The sequence below is a fragment of the Symphodus melops genome (genome assembly GCF_947650265.1).
Source record: "Symphodus melops genome assembly, chromosome: 21".
Taxonomy (NCBI): Eukaryota; Metazoa; Chordata; class Actinopteri; order Labriformes; family Labridae; genus Symphodus; species Symphodus melops.
The window spans coordinates 5727955-5744996 of record NC_136711.1 but is presented as its reverse complement, the minus strand read 5'-3'; the positions used below and the strand labels follow the sequence as shown (position 1 = coordinate 5744996).

The window sequence follows — 17042 nt, the reverse complement described above, 5'->3', positions numbered from 1 at the left end:
CCTCCAAACATATTGACAAGGAAAAAGTTAAAAAAGTTAAACTTAGTTTAGTTCAGTCTTAACTTTACTCTCTTATCACCTTTGCAAATATTCCTTTCAATGTTCTGTTTAATGTCATAATGAGGGGAGCGGGTGTAAATGTTCTCACAGGCCTTGGACTCTGACTTTTTAACACGAATCTGAAGGCCTTTACTCCCAGTCTGAAATGAGCAATGGCACTTTGATGCTTCAAATCATGGATTGGGCTTCCACCTTACTCCTCCATAACAAATGCTAATTTAAAGACACACACATTGTTTTTTTCCTATTTCTTTTTTAATAAAGGCATTATCATATGTCATATTTTGGTGGTACATAATTCAAGTTTTTATAGATTTGGTTCACAAAAGAATCACATATTGAACTTAGTAAACTTCCCTAGATGAAACAGTTCTGTAAAACATAGCTTAAATAATGTTATAGTACAAAAATAAGTGGGTTTATCACAAAGGATGCTTTTTGAAGAGGAAAGTACAGTGGCACAGCATTTTTCTTTGTAGAAAAAATAAAATAAAAAAAGTTCCTCCTTTCCTTTATTTTGTCGTTGTTTTGCAGCAGACAGCTGATTACAAAATGATACATTCACTGGCTTTCTTCATCCCACTGGCAGAAGGCACTAAAGCACACACTTGGATCAACTAGTACTTGCACTTATGGCTTGTTTTGTTTCCTATTTAGACGTCAGAGAGACAGTGTTTTCCACACAGGACAATACAGTCAGTGCCAGAGACTTAAGACAATCACAGAGTATGTACAGTACAAGTCCTGTCATGAGTTCAGGCAAACACTACATTGCAACTTCTAATTGATCCAAGTCTGCAAAAGAGTCCAGGCTATTCAAGACCAGCAGTAAGCGCACTGATAAACCTAAGTTCCACTACCAGCTCTGACATGGTGCAGTCAGACTGAACTGAGCTGCCCTTCAAGGCTGGTTTGTAACAGTGAAGACAGGAGGCAGTACTACTGTATCAGTCCTGCATCTTTAGCCATGCCATAGAAGATTCCTCTCTGGGATATGAGGTTGGTAGGAGTGTCGAACTCTGCTATCTGTCCCTTATCCAACACCAGCACTCTGCAAGAAAAAAAGAGGAGAGAAGAAGTCATTTATAAAGCTGGATATATGATGTATCAGTACATAACTATTGAGGGGGAGTTCAAAACCTGGCCCCGTCCAACAGATGTTATATATACATGGTTTGGGGTATAAATGACTCAGATGCTCAAACAGTTTTAGAATTCCTCTTCAGCCTGTTGTAGTAAACCTGGCTGGAAAAAGTTTGAAAAAAGCAAGGCTCTCGAGTGAACGTCCGCACAACCACTGCCATCCTCATTCATGCTCCGACCTCCAAGTTCATGCTCAGGTTCAGGCTTTAGATGGAGCTCCGAGCTCCATCTAAAGCCACGCCCCTCTTACATTCATGAGCGTGATTTTCTGAAGCGGACCTCATCGCTTGCATTGAGTTGAAACTACATCGTCTTCAGTCTCATTCTGGGTAAGTAAATTAGTGTACGCAAAGGGGAGAGAACGAGCAGGGAGACAGGGAGACGTGATTGGTTCATCAGATTGGGACCTCGTGACAGACGTTGGCTGAAGTTTTAAAACGCTTACAACTGCTCCAGATGACAGAGTCTCAACATTCCTTTTTCAGAGCACATCAATTTTCCATTTTTGTCAGGACCGAAAGACAACTTTAACCAAAATCTTAAAAAGTGTATCTGGAGGAAATGGCTAACCCTGAATTTAAAGTCTAGGTTAAAAAACCTTTATATCCAGCAGGCTCTACTCTTTAATGTAACAGATAAAGTCTGTTGTGAATTTAATGTATTCTTATAGACTCATAACATATAGACTCTTGTCTGTCTGTTAAAGTGCTGACTTTTGATTATTCAGACATTAAGCAGCATCATGACCTCCAGATCACTGTTTCTGTCTGAATGCTGAAGATGGAAATATTTTGTTTCTTCTTAAGAAGATTTGACTCAATAAATTCACTGAGATGATTCCATTCACAAAGATTTTCTCTTTGCTGTTTAAATACTCGACATGATAGCATGTAGCCTCGAGCTCAGAGGGTATTCAGAATTCGATATAAACTGATAAACAGAAAGTGCTTTGACTTTTAAGAATAGAACAAAAATCCTTTCGAGTGCAGGTCAATCATTCAGCACTACTGAACCTTGTATAATCCATGATAGTGTTGAGTCTATGAGCGATAGTAAACACGGTGCAGTCCTCAAACTGGGTTCGAATGGTTGACTGGATGAGATCATCTGTCTCCAGGTCGATGGCAGCTGTAGCTTCATCCAGGATGAGGATTCTTGTCTTTCTCAGGAGAGCTCGAGCCAAACACACCAGCTGCCTCTGGCCCACACTACAGAATAAAACACAAGCACACCATGCATCAAACACAGCAGTACAGAGAAAAGTTCCTTTGTCTACTACTTCTAAGAAACAAGCAAAAAAAAAAGGACCTGAGGTTCTCTCCTCCCTCGGCACACTCCAGCTCCAGTTTGGCCGACTGGTTGCTCACAAACTTGTGAAGGTGAGAGTGTTCTAGAGCTTTCCACACCTCTTCGTCGTTGTATTTCTCAAAAGGGTCCAGGTTCATCCTCAGTGTGCCTGAGAACAGGACCGGCTCCTGAAGCACGAGAAAAAACAATCACTTTGAAGGTGTTACAAGATAACAGACAAACCCAGTACATCACTTTCATGTTGTGGTTTAATAGTTTGGATGATTGAAAGTAGATTTATCAGACTACAATTATTTCTAGAAGACAATAAGACAAAATCAAAGCAGTCTGTTTTTTGTTTGTTTTATTCATTTAGTTGAAACTATTCCATTTAAATGAAACTATTCCATTTTTAAAGGTATCGTTGTTGGCTTCTTTTATTATTTTAGCACTAAAATGTCATTTTATTTTTCATGGTTGGAAGAGAGACAACAACTCCCGCCTGAAACACAAAGTGCTAAATGCTGCTTTACAAGAATTATACAGTACTGGTTATGCTGGTACGGACCTGCAGTGCTTGTTCAACCAGTCAGATATTCATCACTTTTTTTTTCTCCTCTCGCTCGTTCTGAGGTGTGTGTGTGTGTCTGTGTGTGTGTGTCTGTTGTGTACCTGTGGAATGATGGTGAGTTTTGACCTCAGGTCATGCAGGCCGATCTCAGAAATCTTCACCTCGTCGATGGTGATCTCTCCGCCCGCAGCTTCAAGCAACCTGAAGAGGCAGAGAGTCATGGAGGACTTTCCGGCTCCTGTTCGACCTACGATACCAATCTGTAGAGAGAAACACATCTGTGATTAGAGGAGGCAACCCTGCTGACCTTTTAAATCCTTATTGATCGATTCAACACAACCCCCCCCACCTTCTCCCCTCCTTTGACGTTCAGAGTGAGCTTCTTCAGGACGAGGTCCAGTCCCTCTCTGTATCGAACGCTGTAGTCTTGGAACTCCACATTCCCCTTCTGGGGCCATTCAGGTGGGGGCTTCTTGTCCTCCACCTCCCAGGGGGCCTGTGAACACAAACTCAGCACTTTAGACTAGGAAAACCTTCTGAACAACTCATTAGCCTACCTGGCTTCTCGGGAAAAAAAAAAAGGATTAGTTTATCACACTGAAAACTTGAAGAGTCAGGAGCAGAACTGCCAAACATTTATTTCACCTCTGGGACACAATGGATGCTCCAAACAAAAGCTTTCACTAACAACTATACCAGCTCAGAAAGACGCGCACTGTGGCAGCTCGCTGAGAAAGTACACTGTGTACAGTACTAAAGCCCTGTTTGTCTTATGTAACAGAGGGGCCCTAGCTGGCACCAGGTGATCCAACGTTTCTGGAGCTGGTTATGGTTTATAGGTCTGGTGTTGTTTGAGAACATGTCTTGGCAGCAGGCTAGTTCATTAGAATGTGGGTAAATTCCTCCCTTTTAATTGCAGTACAAAGCCAACACTATTAAAAATTTTGAATGCAAACACATGCACGGCTCGACTTGAGTTTCTCTGACATATTAGAAAACGATCCAAGGAGGTCACACCTTGAATGTTCAAACACGTGAAGTGGAACATACCTCAGTTTTGGTCTCAGAGTACTCTTTCACTCTCTCCACTGCTACTATGTTGTTCTCCAGATCTGAACACATTCGCACCATCCAGTTCAGAGACATGGTAACCTGCAAACACAAACAAATAATATTAACACTGTAAAATGGTCTTTAAATATATTGAATCAGCATCACTCTGAAAACGGCTGTGGGAGATGTAGTTGTGAATGCTTAAGAACAGTAGGAATACATGTAAAGAGGTGTTCAGAGTTAGCTTAAAGTGAAAGTTTAAAATCTATGACAAACAAACAGTTAAGTCAACTGGAAGCAATCATAGATGATCAACATTGTAAGCAAAAAGGTTACAAAAAGACACATTATGTAAAATACACATTATCATGTGTTTCTAACGCTAAGACTGTGCCTCTCCTCTACCAATGATGAGAAAAGTTAATCTTTTCGGTCTTTTTCCTGTTCCACTTTTAGGAAAATGTATATCTCAAACTGGCCAATGACAGATTTTTCCTTCGTGATTTCACAAATGGCAGTAATCCGTCCCCCAGGTGTGTGACACTCCCACAGTTAGGTGTCTGTTTCATGTTTCACTTACTTTCGCTCATTTGCATTTAAAATTACAGACACACAAACAGCCTGTTCCTCGCTGAGCTGAAATCAAGGGGTCTATAAGTATGATCAAATACAGGATCAGAGTGGATTTAGAACAAGAAACTTCACAAACATGTTTTGGGGAACTCTGACATATTTTAACTTGTTGAAAAGGAGAACAATATGTGACCTTTTAGAAATTATTTTAACAGTTAAGATATGATCCTCCTTTTGAACTTAAAGAAGTCTCAAAGCATCCCAACATGTTTGTGAAGTTTCTTGGTATAGATCCACTCTGATCCTGTGTTTGACTCATATACCCCTCTATTTCAGCCTTGCTCAGAACAGGCTGTTTTCGTGTCTGTAGCTTTAAATGTAAATGAGCTTTGCCTGACAACGCTCTTCTGGATAGGCTTGGCTGGCTTGGGCTTTTTGTGCCATACCCCATGGTTTACAAAGAGAAAGCAGACTCAAAGTGCAGCACAAACACCCAGCTCTTGGAGTGTCCCCCACCTGTGGGAGGGGTCACTGTCCTTTGTGAAGTCACAAAAGGAAAATATCCAAACGGCCTGTTTGAGCACACATTTTCTGAAAAGTGGAACAGGAAAAAGTGGACGGACTTCTCATAATTGTGGAGTTTGTAGACAGACTGATCACATATTAGTTTTTTTTACAAAGTTAAGTACTTTGCATAATATGACACCTTTAAAACAATAATAATAACTTTATTTACACATCACCTTTAAAAACACAGGTTTACGTTTAAGTGCTTTGATTCACCAGCAAAACGTTACTAGATCAGTGGTTGAAACATTTAATCCTTGTAAACAATTGAAAGTCATTTAAACATGTACACCAGGTTTAGTAGTGAAACTTCACTATCTCTGCCGTGACTTATAAAGGCAACTTGAACTGCTGTATGATGTCATTGATGTGTAAAATATACATAATAGGAAGATCATATAGCAGTGGGTATTTCAGTACCTGTAGAGCGTAGGACACTGACAGACCCACAATTCCGGGGTTCAGGCTCTCCTTTCCCGTCACAGCAAACAGAGCAGCAAACAGCACTATGCAGTTCCCGATGAACTCGATACGCACGCCGAGCCACCTGCACAACACGGCGTTACAGTTACAATAAGTCAGACGCTATGAAGAACAGATTCTAACCTTATGGTGCAAACGTGTTACAGAGGCCAAATTATCGACCTGTGGGTTAAACTAGCATCAGTATTTTCAGGTACGCGGTGATACTGGTCACGATAAAGAAGTCAGGCCACAGCTGTGCTGGGATGAATACAAACACCTGGGTGCTCCATTGTGGAACTGTTTTCTTTAGCATCTTTCTTGTTTTGTATTCATGCAGTCTGATACAACTGGCCGTTTAAAGTAGCGTAAGATGCAGAATGCATTTTGTCGACATGAGCTGAATGAAAGAGTCAAACTTTGCATCTTCAACCAGGCTAGTTCGCATTCAGCTGGCATCATATTTAGGGAATAAATGAAGAGACACTGATGTCAAGATACTCATTTAATCTCCCCACCTGAGTTGCAACATGAAGTGTACAAGCTTATTCCCTGTTCTGTCAGGCTACATCTATGCAGAGGCCTTATCCATCTCACCAGTGGATGTGTACGGAAGGATTAAAGATGGCACAAAGTATTCTGTGAGCTGGAAACTTACCTGTTGGACACTATACCAGGGTAGTAACTCTTTTGGTTGTCATCCACTTTCATATCACTCATCAGAACAAAGGCAGAGTTTCTGCCATAGGCTCGGATTACACTAGAGCCAGTGACGGTCTCAGAGAAATGGGAGTATATGGGAGAGCGGCTGACTGACTCCAGACGCTTTAGCTGCCGAGACGTGGCAACATAAAATCTCTACAGGGGTCGGGGGGTGGTGGGGAGAGAAACAAACAAAACATTACAACTGAACAAGTTCTCACAGGTGCAAAATGATATTGAAGACATAATGATGCACACTGATGACCATGCACACACATACACACACGCACGCACACACTCGCACGCAGAGTAAGCCTGTGTAAAACAAAACACCTGCAGAACTCGTTTGAGTGTCAATTCTGAACACTTGATGGGATACCAGCTAATCTTACATAAGCTCCTCAGAGGTGGTTGATTCAAAGTCTGCATGTAAATGAACTCTCCTGTACTTTACCTCTAACACTGAAGACTAGAACTGGGAATCTTTGCATGTCTCAGGATTCAAATCAATTTGATTCTTGGGGGTCCCGATTCAATTGAAAATCTATTTTTGATTTAAAATGATTCTGGATTCATGATACAAAGTCTATTGTGAAATTAGTACATACTTCAGGATCTACTCCATTCATCCGTGAGACTGGCTGAATTTCTTATTGCTCCATTTGGCACTCTACTGAGTGAAAGAGCTAGCCTCTTAGCACTTAGCAGGGAGTGACTCAATAGCTAAAAAAACACTGATTTTTGAAAGTTATAAATCTTTTACATAAACCTTTTTTCCCCACCTATACTGAGGACGACTTGCAACCTTATCAATCAAAGAACCAACAAACCCAGAGATGCCCGATGACAAACTGACCTTCCATTTCAACAGAATGTGGCAAGGCCAAAAGCACCAGTGGACTCAAACTGCAGGTTTTTTGTTTTATCACAATCATAAAAAATATGTAATGTTTTGGCTAAAACAAATGCAATTATTTTTCAAATGTTAAAAGCATCATTTTCAGTATTTACATTTGTAATCGTATTAATATGGTGAGTGTTTTTGTTATGGTTTGCAAAATTTTGACATGTTCAATGAAAGAAAAGCCCATTTAGAAGGAAAGATTACAGACAGCTGATGCAGCAAAGAGACAGGCCATGCAGGAGAGACGCCATGACAAAGACAGCGTAGACTTAGAATCAGTGAAGCTAGTTTGATTCGTGGAGGTCCAGTTAGTGTTGTTATTATTGAAGGTGAGCAAACAGACGGTCAACGCCCCATGAATTAGATTGAAAGGCTGTGTGCGCTATTCTCTAAGTGCTTCATGATTGATGATTTCAGGTCAAGCCTCTTTCTTTAGGAATCAGATAAATAAGTACAAGTCTGTTTAGAAAAGGATTTTATGACATGAGACTTGTTAATTATTTGAAAGTTCTTCATGAACTCAGAAGCTCAAACTCAAGGAGGCTAGCAGCCTTTAGCTAACACTGGCCAACCTTGACATCCAAAACAGTTAATGGTAAACATCTTAATATAGTATTTAATCTTCAATCCTGCTTTATGTGTTGTATGACATTTTATGCTGAGTGATCGCTTGTTTGAAAAAGGTTATATTGTCAAATGATACTAGGCTTAAGTAAATGTGGCTTATTTTGGTTAGCCAAATGGCTAAATTATATGATATCCAGAGATTTCTAGACTTGTATTACCCTACACTTTCTGGATGAAAAAAAGATGGCTCAAGCCAAAGCTGAAACCAAAGTCCAAACTTTGGTTTCAAACGGTTTTTTGTTTTTTTTCTCCACACGCTGATTTGTACGGATGCTCTGAAGTCCCATAAAGTAAAACAATAAATAAAAATAGAGCTTGTGCACACAAGACATAAGGATTCTAATTTTGATTTTGTGGGACATCAGGGGCTCCATAGATTTACCCCTTGCAACAAAGCGAAATTAGTGAAGAGTAGTTTTATGCTGAACTGTAGCCTCTGAAGGTTTGGTGAAAGAGTGTGTTTTTAACCACCTTGTCGTGCATTATCAAACCTGTATCTATGAAAGGCATTCACATATACATTAAAACATCCATATGACCACTTCCTGACCACCTACAGTCAATAATAAACTCTTTATCCCGACATATAGAGGAGAAACCCCAAGAAAAACAACCACAACCCTGTTGGTCTTAAAGCTAGTCAGAATCAAATATTCTGCATTATGAAAACAACCTGCTCACTCGCAGCTTTATCAATAACAGCTTTGAAGCAGAGTCAGACCAGTGGCAGGAATGCTACAGTTATGAGCTCTTATTGGGCAGATTTGACTGACTCATTGGGCAGATTTTTCTGGCACTCAAGATCTGAAACTATATTTAAAAAAAAAAAAAAAGGTTCCCTTTGTGTGCAGTGTCTGGAGCTTCTTTCAGTTTGTAGAAACTGAAAGATTGGTGTTATCTAGAAATCAAAATTAATTGAAGTCAATCTTTTATTTGTAATTATAATCTTGACGTAGTTTCGGTGTTACCAGTTGAATCAGTGGTTCGCTGACTAGAGCGTCCACAATCTTGGACTAAAGTCTGATCAGTGGGCCATTAAGGCTTCAGGCAGCTATGACTACTGACTAGCAGAGACCAAACTACACTGCAGCTACAGCACTACAGCAGTGATCAACACTCCAACCACATGCAATAGTCTACCGGCACACACACTCAACACTCGCAGACATGCATGTTGTATTAATGAGTTAGCAGACTTGTTTCCTATTTACCTGAACCCACCAATAGAACACCATTAATGGGGCTATGACTATGAGGAACATTGGGGTGAGGGCAGAGCATATGAGCAGCACATTCAGTGTGTACCAGAAAGTGCGCATCCATATGTCAATATTGTCTGGGATGTGGGAGTCTATAGCATCCACGTCTTTGCTGAAGCGGTTTAGTAACCGCCCAGTGGGGGTGCTCTCGAAGAAGGTCTGCGGCGCTCGCAGGACCCCCTGAAGCATGTTGAAGTGCATGAGCTTGGCTGCCTGCAGCATACTGTAGCCCCGGCACAACAGGCAGTTAACCAACAACAGCACACCTGTGAGAAGATGGGTGGAGGGGAGGGGGAGGGATCAAGTGTGACAACAAAACAACAACTGTGTTAAAATGATAAAGAGCCATTCTGCATGTCTAATGAAACAGCAGCTTCTGCTACAGATACATATTTAATAGTGTGTGTGTGTGTGTGTGTGTGTGTGTGTGTTTACAACTGCTCCAGCAGTGACAAATTAACTGTCTCCTTACACTCCCACTCATGTATGTAAAAAAAAAAAGAAAAAAAAAAGGAAAAAAAAAGCTGCCCGTGTCTTAGCTTAAAAAACCAAGTGGTAGCCTTCATTCATCATCTCAGAATATTCCCTCGAGAGGACAGTTTCAAGGTTGGGTGTGACATGCCAGGATTTATCTTTTTCTAAGACGCACTCTGTTTGAATCCCTCCTCCCTCCAGTGGCAGTAAACCATGACAATAACGTATACCAGCAGTAGCACTGAGACACCAGTGAATAAAGGGACAGTGTTATGTACAGCTACAAAAACTGAAATGAACAGAACAAATTTCCACTCTGCACTGCCTGGCTTCTATCATCGTCGACATGGTTGACAGATGAAGACGTCACATGAACTTCTCAGGTGGAAGCAGTCTGACCATCATTAGAAAACAACTGAACAGTACCACAAACAGCAGGAGACTTGGTGCTACACATGAAGAACAACAGCCCAGACTTTTCTACACACCACGAGTGGAAGAAAGGGCTCCATATCTAATGAGTGGCCTTCCAATCGCCTCACCCTGAAATTGAAGGGGCCAACAGACTGATGCCAAACGCTCATCTTAGACAAAGTTCATTGTTACAGGTAGCTGAGCACACACCAAGAAAGCCGGCTGAGGAGTGTGGAAAACCATGTGTGATGGCCAGCTGGTAGAGGTTATCACAGGGTCGTGCTTTGATTGGCTAATTCTTGAAGCAAGAGAGCAATCAAAGGGAGTACAGCTAACGTTGAAAGAACACGCCTTGGCAAGGTGGAGGTGAGAACACATTTTGTTATTTCTTTGCAGAAAAAAAGCAGATGTTTATCGTGTCGCCGTTCAGCTTGAAATAATCAAGATGTGATTTTTGATCTGTATTGCCCGACCCTATAGTTCCAGTACAGACAAAGTGTAAGGCTTGAAAACTGGCCACAGGTCACAGAACCTTGAACTGACCTTGAACCGATATAACACACAAATGCAACCAGTCAGGCTAATCCAACCTGCTGCTATCATGTTGACCTGAATTGCTTATTAGCAAAGAAACAAAGCAAGAGTTGTGGCTTAGCCTCAGAACACAATCAAAGCTTCTAATGACATCTAGCAGCTAGCTTAAGACCATCTGTAGGCTCCACGCTAGCTTTAACTTGATGCTATAGGGCACCCTGGTACACTCTGAGCATAAACACACCAAACGACGCAGATTAGGTTTCCTCCCTGGAATTGCAGGAAAACCCACACAGGCTACCACCTGGTATTTCTAGCTGCGACAAACCGGTTGCATGTATTCCTTTGTTTATACGAGATCACAACTTCATCCACCCATAAGGAGATTTATCCAGATTGTTTAACTAGCACTGGCAGCCAGGAAGAAATTGCAGAAAAGCTACCAGAGTGGTGTACTACGACGCAAATCTGCCAAAGCCAGATTTCCCTTTCATCAGCCGGCTCAACACAACTTTGACTACAATAAAAAGGATATGATTCATTAGTGAGCATATGAAACATGATGTACATAAAATGAAAAATAGATGGCAGCTGAATTGTTCCTGGAAAAGAAAGCACACTCCTGTTGGGTTTTCAAACTGTTAAATTCTAAATGTGACAATGAGCAGTTTGTTAAAAGGGTTAAAACGGACTCGTAGAAACTCTATGAGTCAGACCAGGAAACGTGAGACATGTCAGTGGGGACTTTGATTTACCGCCTCACCAACTGCATTCATGTAAAATGTTTGTATCAAAGACAACAGAATAAAAATAAAACTGCAGTATACAGTCTGGTGTTGTCACTGTTGAACATCAACAAAGTGCTTCACATAAAGAACTGAGAATCTATTCAGCTCAGTTTAAAATGAAGCTAAAAAAATAAGTGAAGTAAAACAGGGGATGTTTTTCAAAGTTGCTCATTTTATCAGTTTGTGCGAGAAGAACGGGAATCGTTACCAAGGTGATACGAGAGGTAACAAGAGAGCCGTTTCATAAAAAACAAGCCAACATGTTTCAGCCATACTGGTCTTCAACTGGTTTGTATGAATCTGCAGCCCTGACGGATTAAAGGCTGTTTATGTGTACCCCTCTGAGTGCCTCAGACCTCTTGGAGTTGGATCCTCACACTGAAGAGCACCAGATGGACACATTCTTTTCAACAATTCTGAACACATCTGCTTTTCCGCCTCGACTTTTATCACATTTCATGTCTTTGACTGATGATGGACGACTCAAGCTGACGGCCGAGTCTCAATTTATGAGGATGTAATGACATACCTAACTGCAAGTATACTTCAATCATTATTATTTGAAATGACTGTAGTAGACGACGCATGAAAATGCAAGTGTTACAATTTTATTTTTTATGGTTATTTTTAATGTTTACGTCTACAAAGAATATGAATTATTTTAGGTAGTTCAATCGAGAAAAATAAAAGGACTACTGAGATGTGTTTAAAGACCCACAGTCTTCTTCTTACCAGCCAACAACTCCTGTGCTATTACAGCACCTGCTCCATTTAAAAAGAAAAACACACATTCAAATGCTTTAATCCTAACCCTTGTGATGTTCACAGATCTTTAGTGATCCCTTCTCATCACTTAAATCGAAACTGCACTTATTTACACTGGACTGTGATTAAGACGCATTAAAGAAAGGAGTCTGCTGTTTTAACAATTGTCTTCCACTAGAGGGAGTTTACACATCACTAAAGACTGAGGAGAGTTACTTTAGGTACCCAAAACTTGTGTTTGTATACATGCTGGGGTTTACTGTGTTGCTCAACGTGACAGTGTGCATGACTTATAACGTGTGTGTTTAAGTGTGTAAAAGGGTTTTGGAAGCAGGCTGCAGGCAGGACAGGCTGCGGAGAGAGCAAAGTAAATTCATGATTTTTAAAAAAGGAGGTAATCATGACTGCCGAGGCTCATCGTGGACAACATATCAGGCTACAGAGGAACAAAAAGAGAAATCTGGAAGGTTAAAAACATAAAAAAGCTGCTGTGCCAGCATGCTTGTGGCATGCCATTCCAGGAAGAGAAGAAGAGGAAAAAAAAGGTTGAAAGAAAAAGAGGAACAGAGCGCATCATTTAGCACTTGAGTGACATTATCCTGTGTACCTGGACGAAGACGTATATGAAAGTCAGGGGTAATATGACAACAGCAAAGATGGGTGTGCTGGAAACTATCACTATCATGGTGGAGAGAGAAACGAAGACAGTGCCCAGTAACATGAGCACAGTGGCTGGAAGAGCTTCGTCTATGACGTAGACGTCCTTGGAGAAGCGGTTGATGACGCGTCCTATAGGCGTGGTGTCAAAGAAAGACTGTGGTGTGTGAAATTTGTTGTCGAGCAGATTATAATGCAGCTTCCTGGCTGCACCGATGTTCCCCATGGCTAGTGTGAAGGAAGAGATCATGACCAGGATACCTAGGAGGAACCAGAGGAGGTGGAATGGAGGGGTGGGGAAAAAAATATTGGAGAGAAAGTCTTAAATGTGGAATGAAGAAGCAATGAAATTCTGTGTAGACGCCAACAGCGTCTGTCCTGAAGGTAAAGCTGTAATGGTTAGGAAGAAGAACAGCTGTTAAACAATGTGATGCACATCCATAACCCAGGAGCATTTACTTGTGACTCGTTGATGTAATGTGCTCCTTCGTGCTACGTTCTGTAAGCCCAAAGCATCTCTTCACTGACTAAAGTGCACAAAAAGAAAACCTCTTACTGGCTGCCAAGCAAATACCTCCAGGTATTTACAATGAACATATAAGGCTGTATGTGGAAGTTGAATTCGACACCATGGAGTTCACATACCTCACAAGGTTTATTAACAATTGCAGCACCATGATGTGGCAACACATTAAAACACAGTTTGAACGTCTTTGCAAAGAGCAGCATTAAGATAAAGTGTGTATATAACATACAATGTGCTTATTTAAAACGGCTGGTGTTTAAATTCACCAGATGCTTCCTTCAGTTCTGACTGTGTGCAAATGCTTCTTACCTTGTGCAATGCCAAGCGCTGCGTACACCCCCACCCTCAAATGAATATTTTCCTGAGTCTGATTTCTTGCGGCGTCGTTGGTCCACTCGCTCAGCCAGACGTTCGCTCCGATGGCCGCCCCGCTCTGACAGCAGTACAGGAAACAGATGAACACCGACAGGAGAGGTCCCACTGCCCTCGCATACTCCAGGTACACCTTCGATTTGACCTGGTGAGGATTAAGGTTTATACAGGGTCACCTCACACAGCCTCAGTGATAAATCAATCCTAATGACTAACAATGCTTTTACAACATTCATCATTTGTTATTAACAGAGTGTTATGTCCTGCAGATAATAAGGACACACTTCTATTACTGCCGCCGAGTTTCTATTGAGATTTTTAGTACATTCATGTCAACATGCCTCGCTGTGTCTTAAGCATGAAGCAGACTGTTCTGGTCAGAGTATGAGATGAGTTTTTCTTCTTCCCTGAAACATATCTGAAGTCAAATTGTCTTATATTCAGTATCTAGACTTTTAAAATCGGGGGTTTGTCTCATAATCAGGGGGAGGGAGGGTGATATAATCAGGAGAATGTCTCTATATTCAGATTAATGTCATATTCCTAATTAGGTTTTATTAGAAAGGTTACTTAGTTTGATGAGGCCAGGTTTTGTATGTATCTTATTCTATAAAGTCTAAATACTGACTTCAGGTATCGATAACTAATAAACATAGACTGATAGATAATGTCTAACGTGTCACCAGGACCTAGAACTTAAAGGTGGGGTTGGTAACTTTTGAAAATTAGCACGATTTTGAAAATAGCATTCTCTGAGTGGTTTTGGCTCATGCGCACAAGGGGGAGAGGATGAGCAGCGAGGCATTTGATTGGTTCATCAGATTGGTACCTATAGGGGCAGACGTTTTTACAGATTCACTTTGTTCCTTTTTTAAAGCACCTGAATGAAGAGGACCTAAAAGCCAAAATCTTAAAAAGTGTATGTGGAGAAATATTTTTAGTTTGTACGTTCATGATTCTATTTCTGTGTCAAAGTTGAAAATGATGATGGTAAAAGATGGACATGAAAATAAGCAATGAGTGTTTGTACTGATTTTAAGGACCGACCCTGCCTGTTTCTGACTTCTCTGCCTGGATGAGTTTCTCTGCCTCATGTGGTTTCTTCTTCTCTTGTATCTCGCATGGTTTCCTCTCTCTGCAGGTCTGCCTTCTCACTGAGCGGCATCTGGGGTTCTCTCCATCTGCTGAAATCACACTGATCTGCCTGTTAATGACAGAAAAGCACAATATAAATGAATAGCATGCAACTGGAAGGTGCCATATACAAAAACATGTCTCCTCTAAGTGTCTGCATTGATCATATTTGAAACGCCTTCCAGTATCCATCTGAACATTATCCCCCTTCTTTAATTCTTCTGTTTATTAGGTATGTCCTCACCTAATAAATTTTCTCTTGGCTTCATTGATCACCGGCTCGTTGTCCACCATGTCTGTGTGGTTGCTAAGGGCGTCCTCAGGAAACAATTCCTCATCTTCAATCAAATCCTCTGTGAAAGCATTGTTGAAGGAATATTACAGAGCTTCATTGAAAAAGCACAACCAAATGGTCCTACAGGCCGATGAAATGAGGTAAAGGTAAAGGATGCTCTACCAGCCATGTCCTCCTCTACAATATCCTCCAGGGCGTAGTTCCTGAGAAACTCTGCAAAGGCTCCGTTCTGCTGCAGCAGCTGCTGGTAGGAGCCCATCTCTGACACCCTGCCGTCCACCATCACCATGATATTATCCACCTGAGGCAGGAAGCTGATGCCATGGGTCACAAGAATACGAGTCTGGAGACAAAAAGAAAATGTGTCAGAAATGACAGAAATAACAGGCTTAACAATCTCAAAGCAAACCTGGGGGGAAAAGGAAGCACGACATTAATGATAAGCTTCAGTTCAGTGACACAAAGTATTTGCACTTTACAAGCTCAGAAACAGGAACTGAACCAGCTCTTATCAGAGCCTGGAATGATTAATATGAAAACAAACACGTACGGATAAAAGATACAGTATCAGTATCATTTCTAGATAAGATATTACTTCCTCTTTTGAAGAGTGACAATCTTCAGCCCCTGCAGCAGCTCGGCACCATAGTGCATACTAAAGGCACACTGGTGTTGGTATAAAGTATACACATGCTTTAATAACCTCACTTCCACTCAGCTACAGCTGACCACAATGAAAACTGGAGGTTGGCCAAGTGATCTAAAAATGTGATTAATTTTAAATTAAAAAGAATTTTACAATCCACACATCTTCACTTTTTTATGCACATTTTCATTTCTGCCTGACAATTAAAAAACTTGATTAACGCCCCATATCAACCCATTCTGAGGAGATTTTTCTGCAGCTTAATTTCTGTACCTCCTTTGACATACTGTATAATGTAAGAGGAGCGTTTGACCACGGACTGTATCAAACATGGACGTATTCTCAGTGACATCAACCATTGGTAAGAGGAGTTGCAAAGAGCCATTTATATATGAGAGTGCAGACGATATCTTTTGTGTTCAGGGTTTTAACTGTTCAGGACATGGCAGCATTTTTAATGAAGCACGCGTCAGCCATGTTTCCAGCTCAGCATGTTTTTATAAATATATGACGGAGCCACACAAACGGGATTCACCATATTGAGAAGCTAATTCCAACTGAATCAGTGTGGAGACAGGCAAAGAGGTGGAGCTGAAAACTTCCTTGACCCTCCCTCCAATTACTCTTATTTATGCATAACCAGGTTGTAAACATGTTTATTTCTTCTGTAAAAAAAAACATTTTAAAATTGCTTTAATGGAACTTTATGGGCTTTTTCTTGTGGACACCCAAGGAACTGCACTAAAAAAATATACCCTTTACATACTGTATATATTTTCAACAGCAAGAACTAAGAGTTGAACCTGAAACCAGTTTTACGCAGATTTTGGCAGCTCTACCAACTGAGCTTAATCAATGCCCAAGAACTCAACCTTTCTTATATGGGAACGCAAACTTTTAAAAACTACAGTTAGCGATAGATTTGCCAAACAGCTATTAGCTGCTACAAGTCAGGTTCATGGATAATAATAAATGGACTCGAGCTTGTAGATCTGATGATAGAGGCTGCTGTTGTAAAGTTACCACCTTAAGTAACTAACCCTGTCCATACTGTACACATGCATATGCCACCAAGGAAGCAGCGGGAGCATCAGACATGTTGCTGCAGGAGCTGGGGATCAAATCCCCGAACTTCTACTTGTGCATAAAAAAAGAGTGTCTGTACCATCGTTAAGAATTCATTCAGCATTCTTACTTTGATCTTTACAAATTTCTCTGTTGCGTTGAAT

The 17042-nt window shown here is 40.9% G+C and overlaps 1 protein-coding gene across 2 annotated transcripts in view; it reads right to left on the bottom strand.

Annotated features, from left to right (window-relative positions):
* Nucleotides 1-282: 282 nt before the first annotated feature.
* Nucleotides 283-17042, bottom strand: part of abcc3 (ATP-binding cassette, sub-family C (CFTR/MRP), member 3) — a 52710-nt gene continuing 35950 nt past the window's right edge. The window contains exons 19-31 of one of the 2 annotated variants that reach the window (XM_079372542.1): nt 15330-15510; nt 15117-15225; nt 14786-14942; nt 13676-13883; nt 12791-13101; nt 6375-6574; nt 5675-5801; nt 4112-4213; nt 3411-3557; nt 3163-3321; nt 2512-2678; nt 2217-2411; nt 283-1111 (exon numbers count right to left, since the gene is read on the bottom strand). In XM_079372542.1, coding sequence (XP_079228668.1) covers nt 1000-1111; nt 2217-2411; nt 2512-2678; nt 3163-3321; nt 3411-3557; nt 4112-4213; nt 5675-5801; nt 6375-6574; nt 12791-13101; nt 13676-13883; nt 14786-14942; nt 15117-15225; nt 15330-15510 — 2175 coding nt within the window. In that variant the 3' untranslated portion in view covers nt 283-999. Of the gene's footprint in view, nt 1112-2216; nt 2412-2511; nt 2679-3162; nt 3322-3410; nt 3558-4111; nt 4214-5674; nt 5802-6374; nt 6575-9160; nt 9475-12790; nt 13102-13675; nt 13884-14785; nt 14943-15116; nt 15226-15329; nt 15511-17042 lie in introns of both variants that reach the window. The other variant, XM_079372541.1, reaches the window with a different exon arrangement.